The 19,756-nt window shown below is 39.6% G+C and overlaps 1 protein-coding gene across 8 annotated transcripts in view; it reads right to left on the bottom strand.

Annotated features, from left to right (window-relative positions):
- Positions 1-19,756, bottom strand: part of RBM33 (RNA binding motif protein 33) — a 559,965-nt gene that overhangs the window by 513,410 nt on the left and 26,799 nt on the right. For all 8 annotated transcript variants that reach the window (XR_008402508.1, XR_008402509.1, XM_053713813.1 and 5 more), the window contains one exon: positions 4,245-4,361. Coding sequence is in view for 6 of the 8 variants with exons in the window: in XM_053713813.1 (XP_053569788.1) it covers positions 4,245-4,361 (117 nt within the window). In the remaining 2 variants the exon portion in view is untranslated. The remainder of the gene's footprint in view (positions 1-4,244; positions 4,362-19,756) is intronic.

Here is a 19,756-nt window from a genome sequence, read left to right as displayed (position 1 = left end):
ACTCACTTAAAATCCCTTCTCCTATTACTGCAAGAGCGGTGTCTGTCCATAGAAACAGACAACGCAACAAGCCAGCACAACGCCGTACTGGAAACAGTAGTCACACTAACCGCAGGTTAACAATGTAGACCCTCTAACTATTAATCATAGAGTCCGTCATCTGCATAGAGTCCCAAAGGAACTACTATCCTTTGTGTTAAATTCTAGACCAACGAAGGGGATTCTATTTTCCCCTGGTTATCTTCCTTCTAAGTATAGGGGAAGAAACCTATAACCAAAAGAAAATATGTAATGAGCGCAGCGTGGGGCCACCAAACTCCTGAGACACCTAGGAGTCCCCATCATAGGCTAAACAATGAATAGATAAATAATGAGCAGGAGCACTACAGCTAAAGGTGGATAAAACAAATAATGAATAAAACTAAAAATATTATGTGAATCAGTGTATAGATTGATACATAAAATATCTCAAAGTGTCCAATTGTAAAGACAGTTAATAAGGCTATGCCAGGATATAATAAAGTGCGGTATGATCAATCTAAACAGTAAAAAAAATATATATAGGCAGTAATAAAAAACAGTCACTAAACGTCCAATAGCATTAGAAGTTAATAATGGCTATGCCAAGATTTAATAAAGTGCAATATAAACAATATACACATTAAAAAGTCAATCAAAACAATCACTAATGTTAGCTAACATCAACTAAAAACGGACGTCTCCATTTTTAGTTGATGTTAGCTAACATTAGTGATTGTTTTGATTGACTGTTTTTAATGTGTATATTGTTTATATTGCACTTTATTAAATCTTGGCATAGCCATTATTAACTTCTAATGCTATTGGACGATGAAACCTATAACCCTATCCGGTACAGGAATACTTCTACCAAGACAGGTCCATCATAATATTAGAAAAACCTACTGGTGTCGGAGCCACCCAGAGTTGCTAAAACTTCCTCAATAAGCTCCTTGTCCGGAATTACCTAAATATCTTCCTCTTAACTGCAGGGAAGAAAACATTCCTGCACATTTCTTTTTTTTTTTTTTTATAGCGTGGGGGAAAAAAAATAGACAACTCCATCTGGGCTACAATTTTTTTGTAACACCGTAGGAGAAATTTGTTGTATATTTGACCACTGTCCTGCTTCAAAGCAGTATGTGCCTAGAATAAGGATGTTTGGAACTACATTGGAATCCAAGCCAAAAGCAAGAGACCCCTAGTAGGGTCTCCTGGACCACCTTTAATCCTAAAAGATGATTTACACAAAGAAAACAGCTGGAGGATTCTTTTACGAAAATTAACACAAAAAAACGTTACCGTCTCTTTAAATTTTAAAAAGTAACTTTTTATTTCTGAGTGCAGAGGTAAGCTAAATTAGCCCGCAAACATTGTACAATTTTATCAACAATGTCACTTCATTGTTCACAGACATTGCCTATGACTTTGAGGAAGCAATGACTTGTGCAGCAATTCCAGATGGAAATTGCAAGAAACCACAGGGCACTGCATTTGAGATAGAAAATGTAATGTATACCTCTTTAAAGGGACACTGAACCCACATTTTTTCTTTCGTGAGTAAGATAGAGCATGAAATTTTAAGCAACTTTCTAATTTACTCCTATTATCAAATTTTCTTCATTCTCTTGGTACATTTATTTGAAAAGCAAGAATGTAAGTTTAGATGCCTGCCCATTTTTAGTGAACAACCTGGGTTGTCCTTGCTGATTGGACGGCACCAATAAGCAAGTGCTGTCCATTGGTCTAAACCAAAAATTTGCTGGCTCCTTAGCTTTGATGCCTTCTTTTTCAAATAAAGATAGCAAGAGAACGAAGAAAAATTTATAATAGGAGTAAATTAGAAAGTTGCTTAAAATTGCATGCTCTATCTGAATCATGAATGAAAACATTTGGGTTCAGTGTCCCTTTAATGAATCTGCCTCACATATGGCAGAAATTGCAAGGAACCGCAGGGCACTGCATTTGAGATAGAACATGTAAGAATACTGAAAAAGGACTTAGCCTGCTGTAATGTATTGCCAGCGTTGCTTCCTTAAATGATAACCTTTATATTATTACAAGGTTGAACGTGTATGGGAGAATTGTCAATACTATTCTACATTCCAGCTTGACCCATCTCAGGCGTCGGACAGCCTCTCTATACAAATCCTGACCTCCTTATAGCGTGCTGAATTGAGCGCAAGAATTTATACAAGTACTCGTTTCTTCCGATAACCGGAAGTGGAAGACAGGAAGTGTCTGCTATAAGGCGCCATCCTCCATTCCTAGCAATCAGTTAGAAGAGTTAGGAGAGGGAAGAGACACACTTTTGCGCCGTTTACAAGCTCCGCCCCTCGTGGGCGTTACTCAAGTCGTCTCCCGGTCGCCATATTCTGAATAAAAAACACTGGGAGCAAAAAGATAGATCCTACTCAATTAAAAGATCTTTGCCCCAAAGAAACAATGCCAGTCCGCTGTTAACACTCGCGGAAGCACCACTCTTAAAGTAATTATATAAGAAAATAGAAAACATAAGATGAAATCTCCCAGTCGCCATTGTTCTAAGTATAGCCACCGGGAGCAAGCGGACAGACTGAACAGTTACAGTTTAAACAGCAGCTCAGTCCGATTGCTTACAGTGTTTCCTCTGTGTACTAGATGTCCCGTAAAGGATCTTGCATAGTTTCTATGTCAGCACCCTTATGCTAGAAAGACAGACAATCTCACTGTTTCAAAGTAAAACATGCTTCCTTACTGCCATCATGCCCCTAATAACACTAGGTGAATCTGAGTCCAAGTTAAATGAGGTGAAAAGAAAAATTAACAAAGTGCCCAAACTTTTTCTGAGATCCTCTCCCCCAGAAATAAAGTCAGCACTTACCTCATTTTCTGCCTGTCAGCAAGGCAGTCCTCAGGTTTAAGAGGTCCTCTCCCTCCCATGGACCTGGAAACAAACGAAAGTCCTGAGTAAAAATTCCTCAGGTTTTCTTGGTAAGGGCAGCATCAGAATATGGGAGGCGCAGTGAGAATTATGTCCCACAAGTTCCCATTGCTCTAAAGCCACCAAAAGCTCTACTGCAGAGACTGATATGGACTACGGCTACACCTTAGAACAAAGCAGCACAATCTTGTACTACTTTAAAAATAATAAACTCTTGATTGAAGAATTCTAACACCTCACTTTACCTCTTCCTAACACTAACGTAGGCAAAGAGAATGACTGGAGTGGGAGGGAAGGGAGGAGCTATTTAACAGCTCTGCTGTGGTGCTCTTTGCCTCCTCCTGCTGACCAGGAGGTGAATATCCCATTAGTAATTAAGATGATCCATGGACTCATCATGTCTTAAAAAAGAAAGTAAACTTTCCTGTATCAAAACGTGCACTTTTATTTTCATGATTTATGGAGGCTCCGCTCCAACTGAGCATGAGCATTTTGTGATTAGTTGATGGCTGTCACATGATACAAAGGGAGGAAATTTTGAATTAAATTTTAAACTCGCCAAAAAAAATTTGCTGCTCATTTTAAATTCAAAGTAAGTGCTATTGCATTTTTTTTTGTATTTGTTCATTATTAAATTCTGCCATATTAAGTGGTCCTTTAAAGGGACAGTCTACAATAGAATTTTTATTATTATAAAATATAATCTCTTTATTACCCATTCCCCAGTTTTGCCTAACCAACACACTTTTTACCTCCGTGATTACCTTGTATCTAATCATCTTCTGACAGCACCCTGATCACATGACTGACTATTATCTATTGACTTGCATTAAGTACTGTGTTATGCTAAATCTTAAATAACTTCTCGGACGTGAACACATTGTTATCTATATGGCCAACATGAACTAGTAGTCTCCTGCTTTGATTAAGAGGCTGTCTACAGAGCATTTGAAAAAGGCGGAAATTTAGAAGTTTAAATATTATAAAGTATATTAATCTATCAATGTTGGTTGTGCAAAGCTGGTAGTAAAGGCATGATCTATCTTTTTAAACAATAACAATTTTAGTGTAGACTATCCCTTTAAACCGATTACTAGCCAATCATAATTCATAGAAGTCATAACATGTTTAACTGCAAGTTCGTCTTACACTCAGGCTGAAGTATTAGTATACATCACTATAGTATTATCTGCCTGGTCCTTCCCCCTAACTGAAGCAGGACCTAATAACCAGTTTGACCTTTTAACATAAATAATTGTTTTGCTATAACATACATAAAAGCTAAAGAGAACAGGTCACATACCTCCTCAGAGTTAGTGAGAGCATCCGGTACTTCGCTTTCTTCCATTTCCTCCTCTGTATATTGCTGTATTTCGTTTTTAACATTTTGTCTCTTGTATGTCTGAATGTACTCTTCATCCTAAAAATGGCCATGCAAAAAAATAAGCATCACCCATTATGCCATATATACAAATTTAGATACAAAAAACTAAAAACTGAAATAACTTCTAAGCTGAAGTACATAGTGTGAAGTACATAGTGTAATAAATAATGTGGACAATTTTTTTTTTTTTTTTTTTTTTTAAATCTTTTTATTGACTTATATATTCCTACACATATATATATATTTGGGGAGTTAAGGTCATTTAAACAAAACAGATACAATTATTCTCAGAATATCACAAAGTTCCTTGTCCCCCCTACAAAATTCAATAGTATACAGTATTCTCTAAAGACCCCTTTTGTTACGAAGCTTAACATCTTGGGGTACAAAACAACACATAATTAAAAGAAAGACAAAAGAAGAAAAAAAGAATACAAAAAGAGAAAAAATCCAAAAAGAAAAAAAAAAGAAAAAAGAAATACAGTGGAACAACAACAGAAAAAAAAAGCAACAACAAGAAAGATAAAAAGCAAAAAACGCAAGCGGGGAGTTCGGTCTGACTTACTTCTGGTGTGTTCAGAGGGAGGGGGGGGGGGGGTCTGGGGAGGTACCCTACTGGATTTCAGACGGTACTTCTTATAGCAGACTACTCCAGGAACTCGGTAATTCCTCCTTAGCAATCAGCGTTTTAACTATCTTTGACTTAATTAAAGGTTTAATAATTTGGAATTGCACATCCACTGACTCGGCTTCTATTATTTTTAACCATTTGTGGAAAAACCTTTTTATAGATTTCTTTGCATCAAAACAAATATCGTATTGTTCCAGAATCATCTGGTTCTTCATCCCTCTCACGAAATGTGCGATGCTGGGTGCTTTTGAGGCTTTCCAATTACCTAAAATCAGTGCTCTACCTTGGAGGATTGCCGTGTTAATGAGACTGGGGTTCTCATGCCAGTCTGTACCCTGGTATAGAAAAAGCACCATTTTACTATTTATTTGTAATTTTTGGTCTAGCCACTTATTTAACCAAAACTGTACTTTATGCCAGAACTGCCGAATTTTTGGGCAGACACACAAGCAATGTTCTAGGTCTGCTTCTTTGGCACCACATTTATAGCATACTATATCCATATTCCTATACCACCTTGCTATTTTACTAGGTGTGATATACAATTGATTAATTATTTTAAAGTGTGATTCTCTCCAAGTAGTAACCTTAGTTGTCCTAATTACTGTGTTGAAACTATCTACTAGTTCCTCCCTTGTCAATATAACGTGCGTCTTCCTCCATTTACTTTTCAACATCTGTAGATGTGTTTCTATTTTATGGTTCATTTGAAAATTATAAATCATGCTGATTGCGTATTTCTTTTGTGCAAACACTGTAATGATTTTATCTAATCCTCCTAGTGACCAATCATTCCCACATTTAGTCTGTAATTCATTATGAAAATGCCTGATTTGCAGGTAGGCAAAGAAATCTGTATTAGATAACTGGTATTCATCTTTTAATTCGTCAAATGACTTAACTATATGCGTTATATTATCCTCTAGTTGTATGATATTAGCAATATCCTTCCTACGCCATCTATGGAAGACTCCATTTTCGCTGCATCCTGCTTTAAATTTAGGATTCCCTAGGATCGGTAGGTACCTTGACTTACACATATTCACTCCTGCTCCTTTACCCAGTTTATGCCAGGCCACTATTATATTGTTAAACATTAACCGCTGCATAATCTTTTTTGGGAGGTTTTTTGTCTCGCAATGCAGAAGTGCTTTCAGCATATAAGGTGCACAAGTATCTGCTTCTAATGCTCCATAAGAGACATAATTTCCATCGGTAATCCAGTCTATTGCATATTTCGCCAATGCAGCTAGATTATATAATTGGAGATTCGGAAGCACTAACCCCCCAGCTTTAAGGGGGAGAGTAACTGTCTCTGCTGAGCATCTTATTTTCCCTCCTGCCCAGATAAAACTATTACACATCCTATTAAACCTAACACAGTCTTTCTGTTTTATTATAATAGGTAAATTCTGCAGAAGGTATAGTATTCGTGGGAAAATTGTTGTTTTAATTAGCATCACTCTAGCAGAGATGTTAATAGGTAGAGTGCTCCATCTTTTGCAGTCTGCTATGCATTTATCCAGACAAGGTGTAATATTTTTGTTGTACCATTGTTTCGGATTTCTAGTAATAATTAAGCCTAAGTATTTAATCTGATCTACTTCTCTGAAGGGGCAACCTTTATGCTTCTGGCTTGCACCACGCAGCCACATAATCTCCGACTTATCTACATTGACTTTATAGCCAAAGAATGAACTAAATTGCTTTATAATATCCAAAAGTTGTTTAATACTATTTGGAGTATTAGAAAGAAATAATAAGTCATCCGCAAATAAAGAGAGAACCACCTTCTGCTGATGAAATTTAATACCTTCTAGTTCTTTTCTTAACCTGATGATAGCTAGTGGCTCTATTGACAGGTTAAACAGCATGGGAGATAATGGACAGCCTTGCCTTGTACCTTTTTTAAGCACAATATCTGGTGTGGTTTCATTTTTAATAATTAAGTTAGACGTCGGATCCCTGTATATAAGTTTATAAAGGACTCAATATTCCCTTGTACTCCAAACTTCTCTAATGATGTGAAAAGGTGGTCCCAGGTTATAGCATCGAAAGCTTTTTCAGCATCTATCGCCAGTACCGCTAGGTCTGGGCTCTCCTTACTAAGATTTTGCTTCGAATCTTGGCAACATTGATCTAATGTAATAAGAACTTTACGGATATTGCTAGCTGGATTACGTCCCGTCATAAAACCTACCTGGTCTATATGTATAATTTTATGTAGGATTTTTTTGAGTCTGTTTGCTAAGATAGTGGTTAAAATCTTATAATCGTTGTTTAGCAATGATATCGGTCTATAGGATCCTGGATCTCTACCTTTTTTCAAGATTAACGTGATGGAGGATGCAGCGAAATATTTAGAGTGCATTTCCCCTTTTAGGAAGTAACTATTATAAAGATTGGTAAGAGTAGGAATGATTTCAATAAATAGCATTTTGTAGAATTCAGCCGGGAGCATATCAGGTCCCGGTGCCTTATTACTTTTCATCTAACTAATAGTCTGGGCTACCTCTTCTTCCGTTATTAGTAAATTTAACCTATCTATATCTGACTCTTCAAGTTTCCTAGTTTCTATTTGGTCCCAAAATTCTGTTTTATGCTGAAAATCCACTAGAGTTTGAATAAAGCTCTTTAAAATATTTAAACATTAACTGCTTCACTTCATTAGTCGTGCTTGCTCTATATGCCCCTACTTTGATAGCTGATATATAGTTCCTTTGTCTCTGCATTTTGATTAATCTGGCTGTATATTTAGCAGATCTTCCATATAATCCTCTGTATTTGGCTCTTTCTCATCTTGTTGTATAGCCATTTGTTTTGTGAATATATCTTTCTCTTGTTTACTGTTTTGATATTTAAGCCAGGTCTGTGGATTGGCATTGCTTATATAGGCTCTGTATGCATTTTTAAGTTGGTTATTAAGTTGACACTCCCGCTCCCTATTTTTCTTCTTTCATTTACACATGTATGCTTTAATGTTCCCTCTAATATATGCTTTAGCTGTTTCCCAATATATCTCCCATTTACCTATATAGCCGCTGTTGAAAAATTTATATTCCTTCCATTTTTCTAAAATATGATTTTTAAAATGTATATTATACGATAGGTGTCTGGGGTATCTAATTCTGCCATCCTCCCCCCCCAGATTGAGCTATGTTCTGGATTTCTAATGTTATGATCGCACGGTCTGAAATACATATTTCTTTGATATCCGTTTTCATATTCATACCCAACATATTTTCTGAACTAAAAAAAAAAAAATTCTTGAAAGGGTCTTGAATGTTTTTGATACACATGTGAATACACGTACATCAGGATTTTGATCTCTCCATATATCCTGCACTCTAAGCCCTTTCATGAAATTTTTCAGAAGTCTGCCTTCCTTTTTGATATTCCTGGTTTGACTGCATTTAAGTCTATCTACTAGGGGCACTGGTGTCAAATTAAAATCCCCCCCCATGATAATATTCTTCCCTATATATTTCATCAGTTTATTACTCAGCCCCTCCCAGAACCCGTCATCTATCTTATTTGGGCCATATACATTGCATAATACTAGATTTAAATTATCAATTTGTATATCTATGATTATGTATCTTGCCTGGGTAGCTATATCTTGGTTTATTATTTTGTAATCACAGTCCTTATTAAATAGTATTGTTACACCTTTTTTCCTACCACAGTACGGTGATGCTACTACTTGCCCTACCCACTTGCTTTTTAATTTCTCAGCTTCGAAGGGCTTTAAATGTGTCTCTTGTAACAGAACCACACTTGGCTTAAATTGTCCTAGTTGTTTTAATATTAACTTTCTCTTTATGGGTGATGAGATGCCGCCTACATTCCAGGATAAAAAGTTAATTTTCTCCATCATCCTAGTTTTATTCTTAGCTCATTTTAGTGACACAGGGCTAACTGCTCTAAGCAGCCTACCCCACCCCCCTCCGACACACCCGGCCATCTCCTCCGATAAAAACCCACAAAAATATGGACAATTCTATTTAGTATACTCACATTGCTAGTAATTATACTTTCACCAGAATATGAACAAACTAGACAAATTGTTTTGTCATCCTCTCATGTGCACAACATTTTGTCTATACTGGCAGCAACAGTTGTATGACTAATGCTGTTAAAGGAGAGACACACTGTAAATGGAGCATGTAGCATAACTTGTGATTGGTTGTTGCCTCACATTTAAAAGAAAAGCTTTGGTCACAGGTGCAGCTCTGGTACAAAGCAAAACAGGACCCATGGGAGTGTGGAAAAAAAAGTGATTAGGCTAATTTTAGTATCAACACGACCCAAGGGAGTGTTTAAAAAAAAATAAAAAAAATACAAATAAAGTAATTTGGTCAATGATAGTATAATATCTTAAACACTCATTTTTTTTCATTAAATATGCTTATTGTTAATGTCCATAGCATGATGCCTTACGCCTTCTACATACAGACAAGTAGCTAGAGCAAAAATAGAGTAAGGATAGGAATATAAAAATACAATGTATGCTTATCTGATAAATTCTTTTCTTTCCTGACAGTCATTAATTACTGTTGGGAATACAACACCTGGCCACCAGAGGGAGGCAAAGACACCCCAGCCAAAGTTATAAGTATGCCTCCCACTTCCCCTAATCACCTAGTAATTCGGCAAAGGGAAAGTAAGCGAAACACTATGGGTACAGAGGTGCCAGAAGAAAATGAAAAATAACTGTGACCAAAAATTTAACTGGGCGGGTTGGTGGACTCTCCCTGCCAGGAACAAAATTTATCAGGTAAGCATACAATTTGATTTTTCTTTCCAATGGCAGAGTCCACAAATTCATTCATTACTGTTGGGAATCCAATACCCAAGCTCGAGGACACAGAATGAACAGGGAGGGGTAAACAAGGCAGGTAGATCTAAACTGAAGACACCACTGCTTTAAGCACCATTCTCCTAAAGGAAACCTCTGCTGAGGCAAAAACATCAGATTGTAAAACTTAGAAAAAGTATGAAGAGAAGACCAAGTAGTCGCCCTACCAATCTGCTGCATAGAAGCGTCATTCTTAAAGGTCCAAAAAAAAAAAAAAAAAAAAAAAAAAACACTGCCTGAGAGACATAGTTCTCCCAGGAGGCAGCTGTCCTGCCTCTTCATATGTCAGACGAAAGATACATTTCAGCCAAAAAGAAAAAATAGGCGCAGGGATCTTTGACCCTTACGCTACCTGTACACAGAACTTTCAGGAAGAGGTTGCCGAAAATCATAGGAGCAAAAAGAAAGATTGCAAAGCTCCCAGAACATCCAAATTGTGTAACGAATGCTCCTTCTGTGAAGAAGGATTAGAACAAAAAGGAACCACTTCCTCCTGATAGACAGTGCGGTCATAACCACCTAGAGTAAAAAACCCAACTTAGAACGCAATGCAGAAAACTCTGCAAGCAGAGGAGATAGACAACCGAGACATAATCTTCAAGACAAAATAGAAATGCCAAAAGGAAGTGTAGACTCAAAACAGAGCCTGATGAAGAACCCGAAGAACAAGAATAAGGCGCCAAAGAGGAGCAACAGGGTTCAACACAGACCTGATCCTAACCAGGACTTGAACAAAGGACTGAAAATCGGAAGAGTAGCCAGCTTCTTATGAAGTAAAACAGAAATGTGTCCCTTAAGAAAACTGGCTGACAAACCTTTCTCCAACCACCTAGGGGAAACAGGAAATCCGAAAAAGGATGCGAGAGACCTCCCTCATAGCCAAGGAACTCCATGTTCCCACTTGATGATTGATATAGGCTACAGAGATATGTTGTCCGATAGGAATCTGATAAAGCAGACAGAACAGAGTGGAAGCCACCTATCAAAGTTTTGAATATGGCTCTCAATTCAAGATGTTGAAGGGGAGAGAAAACCAGGGTCCCTGCGTTTCCAAGAGACCCCAAACCGCACACCAGCCAAGAAGACTAGCATCTACAGAACAAACTACAAATATAGTCTGGCAGAGCCACCAGGAAAGAGACGAGACCAGAAGTAACATGTTTGAAAGCCTGAGCAAGCATAGTTGCAAAGATCGCAAATGGAAGTGAGCAAAAGGAATAATATACATGTAAGCCACCATGAGAACTGCAATGCTTAAAGGGCCATTATACACTCATTTTTTGTTTGCATAAATGTTTTGTAGATGATCTATTTATAAAGCCCATCAAGTTTTTTGTTTTTTTAATGTATAGTTTTGCTTATTTTTAAATAACATTGCTCTGATTTTCAGACTCCTAACCAAGCCCCAAAGTTTTATGTGAATACCGCCAGCTACCTTCTCCAGCTTGCTCCTGTTTGTGTAAAGGGTCTTTTCATATGCAAAAGAAGGGGGAGGGGGGAGTATCTGATATTTCCCACTTGCAGTGGGCTTTCCAACTACCTTTTCAACATAGCTAAACTGTGAGCTTCTAAGTAAGTTTTTAAACAGTTTTATACTGGATTTTTTTATCAGTATCTGTGCATCTTATTCTTTATAGTAGTGTCTATTACATGCAGTTATATGGAAATGAGTGTATACTGTCCCTTTAAAGCATTGCACCACTGAGGGACAAGCAGTGGACTGCAGGAAGGGCAAGCGGGCAGCAGCTTGGAGCGACTTTGATCCATCATAAAGATCAGCCTGGAAGTCGAATAGAAAATCAATCCCAGAAAATACAACCTGGAGTTGGAGACTAGAGAACTCTTTGTTTAATCTTCCAGCTGTGGTCCCGAAGGAGATACAGAAGAGAGTCTGTGTGACATCTTGCTAAAGTAAACGATGGAACCAAGATATAGTCCAGGAAGGTGCTGTTGTGATTCCTCACGTTCATTGGAACTGCACATGAGCCTCGTGGATCAGAACATGTAAATATGCGACCTTTAGGTCGATAGTGGTCATAAATTGACCCTCCTAATTTAACGGAAGGAAAGATCTGATAGTCTCCATTTTGAAGAGAACCTTCAGAAACTTGTTGAGGCACTTTAAGTCTAGAATGGGACGAAATGTTACCCCCCCCCCCCCCTTTGTAGGGAACCACAAATAGGCTTGAAAAAAAAAAAAAACCTTGACACAATAACTCCCATGAGAGATAGGGTCTTTTATACAATCCAGAAAGACTGTCCTCTTTCCAGGATTTGAAGAGAGTCTTGAGAAAAGGAGTTGAACCAGGGTCTTCAGCATGCCGGGCCTGTTTCCTTGCTGTTGTTTCCAGTAGACTAGACAAAGAATTACTGGGGAAGTCGGAAGGATACTTACAGCTTTGGCTGGGGTGTCTTGGCCTCCTCCTGGTGGCCAGGTGTTGTATTCCCAACAGAAATGAATGAATTCATGGACTATCACTGCCATTGGAAAGAAATGCAATTTTCAGAACTGATGCTTTAATCAAAATTACATTTTTCTTGGTCTGAAGTTTAGTTATGTCATTAGAAATATAAATAGTGGATTCATGTAAATCAGGTTTTAACACGGCATGGAAGTTAACAGGCCCTCTTATCTGGCCTGGTTTATAATGCAGGTCATGCCAATGTCATCAAGACTGCAATATATCTACATTCCTCTGGAAAAGAGGCACACAGTACTAGCAAAGCAGCACTAGTAATGACCGTGTGACCTACAGGGTACGCCGGCTGTTAAGGGGTTAAATAAGTTGAAGGTTCTCATGTATCTTGTGCAGTATCAACAGCGTGCTGTTGTATGCAGAATCAGAAAATTGCTTCTCAACCATATGGTTCATCTGTATTGAAAAACAGAATTTATGCTTACCTGATAAATTACTTTCTCCAACCGTGTGTCCGGTCCACGGCGTCATCCATTACTTGTGGGAAATGTTCTCCCCCACAGGGAAAGGCAAGGAGAGCACACAGCAAGAGCTGTCCATATAGCTCCCCCTCTGGCTCCGCCCCCCAGTCATTCGACCGACGGTTAGGAGAAAAAGGAGAAACTATAGGGTGCCATGGTGACTAGTGTATAAAGAAAAAAAATTTCAACCTGATTAAAAAAACCAGGGCGGGCCGTGGACCGGACACACCGTTGGAGAAAGTAATTTATCAGGTAAGCATAAATTCTGTTTTCTCCAACATTGGTGTGTCCGGTCCACGGCGTCATCCATTACTTGTGGGAACCAATACCAAAGCTTTAGGACACGGATGAAGGGAGGGAACAAATCAGGTTACCTAAACAGAAGGCACCACGGCTTGCAAAACCTCTCTCCCAAAAACAGCCTCCGAAGAAGCAAAAATATCAAATTTGTAGAATTTGGCAAAAGTGTGCAGAGAAGACCAAGTCGCTGCCTTACATATCTGGTCAACAGAAGCCTCGTTCTTATAGGCCCATGTGGAAGCCACAGCCCTAGTAGGAGTGAGCTGTGATACGGTCAGGAGGCTGCCGTCCGGCAGTCTCATAAGCCGAGCGGATAATGCTTTTCAGCCAGAAAGAGAGAGAGGTAGCAGTAGCTTTTTGACCTCTCCTCTTACCAGAGTAAACGACAAACAAGGATGAGGTTTGTCTAAAATCTTTTGTTGATTCTAAATAGAACTTTAAAGCATGAACAACATCTAAATTGTGTAATAAACGTTCCTTCTTTGAAACTGGATTCGGACACAAAGAAGGAACAAATATTTCCTGGTTGATGTTCTCGTTGGAAACAACTTTTGGAAGAAAACCAGGCTTAGTACGCAAAACAACCTTATCTGAATGGAACACCAGATAGGGTGGATCACACTGCAAAGCAGATAATTCAGAAACTCTTCTAGCAGAAGAAATAGCAACCAAAAACAGAACTTTCCAAGATAGTAACTTAATATCTATGGAATGTAAAGGTTCAAACAGAACCCCTTGAAGAACTGAAAGAACTAAATTTAGACTCCAAGGAGGAGTCATGGGTCTGTAAACAGGCTTGATTCTAACCAAAGCCTGAACAAAAGCTTGTACATCTGGCAAAGCTGCCAGTCGTTTGTGCAACAAGACGGATAATGCAGAAATCTGTCCTTTTAGAGAACTAGCTGACAATCCTTTATCCAAACCTTCTTGGAGAAAGGAGAGAATCTTTGGAATTTTAATCTTACGCCAGGAGAATCCTTTGGATTCACACCAACAGATATATTTTTTCCATATTTTATGGTAAATCCTTCTAGTCACAGGTTTTCTGGCTTGGACCAGAGTATCAATCACAGAATTTGAAAACCCACGCTTGGATAAAATCAAGCGTTCAATTTCCAAGCAGTCAGCTGAAGAGAAACTAGATTGGGTTGTTCGAATGGACCTTGTACTAGAAGGTCCTGTCTCAAAGGTAGCTTCCATGGTGGAGCCGATGACATATTCACCAGGTCTGCATACCAAGTCCTGCGTGGCCACGCAGGAGCTATCAGAATCACCGAGGCCTTCTCCTGTTTGATCCTGGCTATGAGCCTGGGGAGGAGAGGAAACTGTGGAAACACATATGCTAGGTTGAACGACCAAGGCGCCACTAATGCATCCACTAGAGTCGCCTTGGGATCCCTGGATCTGGACCCGTAGCAAGGAATCTTGAAGTTCTGACGGGACGCCATTAGATCCATGTCTGGAATGCCCCATAATTGGGTTAACTGAGCAAAGACCTCCGGATGGAGTTCCCACTCCCCCGGATGGAAAGTCTGACGACTCAAATAGTCCGCCTCCCAGTTGTCTACTCCTGGGATGTGAATAGCAGATAGATGGCAGGAGTGATTCTCTGCCCATTGGATTATCTTGGTTACTTCCTTCATCGCTAGGGAACTCTTTGTTCCCCCCTGATGATTGATGTACGCAACAGTCGTTATGTTGTCCGACTGAAATCTTATGAACCTGGCTTCCGCTAGCTGAGGCCAAGCCAGGAGCGCATTGAATATAGCTCTTAGTTCCAAAATGTTTATCGGGAGAAGCGACTCTTCCCTGAGCTTTCAGAGAGTCCCAGACCGCGCCCCACCCCAAGAGGCTGACGTCGGTCGTGACGATGACCCACTCCGGTCTGCGGAAACTCATTCCCTGAGACAGGTGATCCGGGGTCAACCACCAGAGAAGTGAGTCCCTGGTTACCTGGTCTACTTGAATTTGGGGAGACAAGTCTGTATAGTCCCCATTCCACTGATTGAGCATGCACAGCTGTAATGGTCTTAGATGAATTCGAGCAAAAGGAACCACATCCATTGCTGCGACCATTAGTCCTATTACTTCCATGCATTGAGCAATGGAGGGTTGAGGAATAGAGTGAAGAACTCGACAAGCTTTTAGAAGCTTTGTCTTTCTGACGTCTGTGAGAAAGATCTTCATTTCCACAGAATCTATTATTGTTCCCAGAAAAGGAACCCTTGTGGACGGTGACAGTGAACTTTTTTCTATGTTCACTTTCCACCCGTGAGATCTGAGAAAAGCCAACACAATGTCTGTATGAGCCCTCGGTTTGGAAAGAGACGACGCTTGGATTAGGATGTCGTCTAGATAAGGTGCTACAGCGATGCCCCTCGGTCTTAGGACCGCTAAGAGGGACCCTAGCACCTTTGTGAAAATTCTGGGAGCGGTGGCTAAACCGAATGGAAGAGCCACAAACTGGTAATGTTTGTCCAGAAAGGCGAACCTCAGGAACTGATGATGAGATTTGTGGATTGGGATATGCAGATACGCATCCTTCAGATCCACGGTAGTCAAAAATTGACCCTGCTGGATTGTTGGTAAGATTGTCCGAATGGTTTCCATCTTGAAGGATGGAACTCTGAGGAACTTGTTTAATATCTTTAAATCCAGAATTGGCCTGAAAGTTCCCTCTTTTTTGGGAACCACAAACAGGTTTGAGTAAAACACTAGACCTTGTTCCCCAGAGGGGACTGGGTTTATCACTCCCATCTTTGATAGGTCTCTTACACAATGTAAGAATGCCTGTCTCTTTATCTGGTCTGAAGATAAGCGAGACAGGTGGAACCTTCCCTTTGGAGGAAGTCCCTTGAATTCTAACAGGTATCCCTTGGAAACTATCTCTAGTGCCCAGGGATCCAGAACATCTCTTGCCCAAGCCTGAGCGAAGAGAGATAGTCTGCCCCCTACCAGATCCGGTCCCGGATCGGGGGCTACCCCTTCATGCTGTCTTGGTAGCAGCAGCAGGTTTCTTGGTTTGTTTACCCTTGTTCCAGCCTTGCATGGGCTTCCAAGCGGGTTTGGGCTGGGCCGCGTTACCTTCTTGTCTGGCGGCAGTGGAGTTATTAGCCGGTCCGTTCCTGAAATTGCGAAAGGAACGAAAATTAGACTTGTTCTTAGCCTTAAAAGGCCTATCCTGTGGGAGGGCATGGCCCTTACCCCCAGTGATGTCTGAAATAATTTCCTTCAATTCCAGCCCAAAAAGGGTCTTACCCTTGAAAGGAATATTCAGTAACTTAGTCTTGGACGACACGTCTGCCGACCAGGATTTTAGCCAAAGCGCCCTCCGCGCTACTATAGCAAAGCCTGAGTTTTTCGCCGCCAATTTCGTTATTTGAAAGGCGGCATCCAATATAAAGGAATTAGCTAACTTTAATGCGTGAATTCTGTCCATGACTTCTTCATAGGAAGTCTCTTTCTGGAGCGACCTTTCTAGTTCTTCGAACCAAAAGGATGCCGCTGAAGTGACAGTAATAACACACGTAGCTGGTTGAAGGATGAACCCTTGCTGAACAAAAATCTTTTTAAGCAATCCTTCCAATTTTTTATCCATAGGATCTTTGAAAGCGCAGCTGTCCTCTATAGGAATAGTTGTGCGCTTCGCTAGTGTTTAAACAGCTCCCTCAACCTTCGGGACCGTTTGCCATGCGTCCCTTCTAGGGTCTACTATGGGAAAAAATTTCTTAAATATAGGAGGTGGGGCAAAGGGTACACCTGGCTTCTCCCACTTTTTTTTCCACTATGTTCGCTACCCTCTTAGGTATTGGAAAAGCGTCGTCGTGCACTGGGACCTCTAAAAATTTGTCCAATTTGCACAACTTCTCTGGTACTACCATGGAATCACAGTCATCCAGAGTAGCTAATACCTCCTTAAGCAAAGCGCGGAGATGTTCTAGCTTAAACTTAAATGCCACTAGATCAGGTTCTGCCTGTTGAGAAATTTCACCCTCAGACAGCCCTTCCCTCACAGCCAATTCCGATTGATGTGAGGGTAAAATAGATAAGGCATCGTCAGCGTCTGATTGTTCATCCTTTTTATCTGTATTGAAAACTGAACAATCACGCTTTCTCTGAAAAACTGGCAGTTTGGATAAAAGATTTGCTATAGAATTATCCACTACTGCTGATAATTGTTGCATAGAAATAAGCACTGGCGCGCTAGGTGTCGCCTGCGCGGGCAAAGCTGGTGTAGACACAGAAGGAGAGGATGTAGAGCTATCCCCACTACCTTCATTAGATAAATCATCTTGGGCAACATTATGAAAAATAACAGAGCTGTCCTGATTTTGTTTGGACACTATGGCGCAATTATCACAAACACTCGAAGGGGGAACCACATTTGTCTCTATACACACAGAACATAGGTTATCTGATGGAACAGACATGTTAAACAGATTTAGGCAGGCAAACAATGCAATAAAAACGATTTTAAACAAAAACGTTACTGTCTCTTTAAATAATAAAATGACACATTTATTTCTGAATGTTCAAAAAACTATGAAGGCAATATCCGATTTTTCTGAAATTTGGACCCCAGTGCTCTTAAAACAATCAAACCGGAGCTAATTGTTGGATTTAACCGTTTTTTCTACCAGCATAAAAAACAAAAAGGGGAAGCCTGTTATCTTTTTTGCTGAGGGGAAAAATGACTGTCATCTAGCATTAGCCTGTTTTGTTAGAAGGAGACTAGTCATACCTGAAGCAGATGAGTCTGTAAACTGTTACCCCCAACTGTTTCAACAGTCCTGCGTGGTAACAGTAATGGATTTTAGTTAGTTGTGCTAAAATCATAGCCCTCTTAAACAGAAATCTTCATCACTTTTCTGTTATAGAGTAAATAGTACAAGCCAGCACTATTTTAAAATAACAAACTCTTGATAGAAGAATAAAAAACTACAACTAACACCACAAACTCCTCGCCATCCCCGTGGTAGATGCTACTTGTTCAGAGCGGCAAGGAGAATGACTGGGGGGCGGAGCCAGAGGGGGAGCTATATGGACAGCTCTTGCTGTGTGCTCTCCTTGCCTTTCCCTGTGGGGGAGAACATTTCCCACAAGTAATGGATGACGCCGTGGACCGGACACACCAATGTTGGAGAAAAGTGTACGTTAGCTGGCATTAAAAAGCAGTGTTCTCTCTGAGACCTTTTTAATGGGTGCACCAATTTGCTAATTTTACTGACCCTACGGCTAACATTTAGCCAATATTAAGCAAAAATGTACTTTTTTTCATTTTATATTACACAAATTATCATTAAATAAATGTATGTTAAATTATGCAACTATTTTGTGCTTTGGATAGCAGAAAACATAATATTAGAAATTATTGCACTGCCCCCTCCCTGCTACTTTATAAGGCTGGAGAAAAAAAATGGTGATGAACATTATAGAGGCTACTTGGATCTTATATTTAGGCTCTTTGGTAACCATAGCTTGATGCCCTGGTCTATTTACACAAAACTAAAATAAATCAGTTTAAAACTCCCATGGCAGCAATACCTTTGGTTTGAGTCCTCCTCCTGACATCTTGAAATTTGTCTTTGAAACAATGAGATTCTAGCAAGAAAAAATATGTAATAACTCTTCTCAGTTCTTAAAGTGACAGTCTAGTCAAAATTAAACTTTCATAATTCAAATAGGGCGTGTAATTTTAAACAACTTTACAATTTATTTTTATCATCAAATTTACTTTCTTCTTGAGGTTTCTTAGTTGCAGCTAAACCTAGTTAGGCTCATATGCCAATTTCTAAGCCTTTGAAGGCCATCCCTTATCTGAATGCATTTGACAGTTTTCCAAAGCTAGAGGGTTTTAATTCATGTGTGCCATATAGATAACACTGTGCTCACACACTTGGAGTTACTTATGAGAGGGCACCAATTGGCTAAAATGCAAGTCTGACAAAATAACTCAAATTAGGGGGCAGCCTGCAGAGGCTTAGATACAATAGAATCACAGAGGTTAATAGTATATAAATTTAACTATGTTGGTTAGGCAAAACTGAGGAATGGGTAATAAAAGGGATTATCTTTTTAACCAATAATTCTGGAGAAGACTGTCCCTTTAATTTTTTTGTTGCATTGTTTCAAAACTGTAGAGCAAATCCACTTTGGGATTTTTGTGTTTTGTGGAATGCCACAAACACAAAACAGAACAAGGAACTGAAAAACTAGAACAACAGAACCAGTCCATTAAACAAACACTGTAACCGATTCAATATCATTCAAAGTACAGTATAGGTCATTTACGTTATATGGTGAAGGGGGGAGGGGAATATACAATGCAATCAAAAAGTCTTCTAATGACCTTCTGTCGTGTTACTCTTTGGGCTGTATGTAATTCTTACCATCTGTATCCAGTGCAGTGATTAGCAGTGGTGAAAGAGGAGATAAAACCCCCAGTGTGTGTGTGTGTGTGTGTGGGGGGGGGGGGGGGGGCAGTTTGCTGAGCACCCAGCTGTATTAATCTTTCCAGATACGAAACTAGCAGTAACTTAATCCCATAGCGGAAATTTGCAATGCTGAAATTGGCCTGTAGGACAGCTGTCTGTGCCACCACATATAAGGCATTTTATCCTGCATTGAATAAACATCTATGCAGAACTTCCTTACCCTAATAAAGCTGCACATTACCTATGTTAAGCAAAATCTAGACTCCCAGC

Source organism: Bombina bombina, chromosome 5 (assembly GCF_027579735.1).
Source record: "Bombina bombina isolate aBomBom1 chromosome 5, aBomBom1.pri, whole genome shotgun sequence".
Lineage (NCBI taxonomy): Eukaryota > Metazoa > Chordata > Amphibia > Anura > Bombinatoridae > Bombina > Bombina bombina.
Note: the sequence above shows the minus strand (reverse complement) of the source record. Positions and strands in the feature narration are given on the sequence as shown.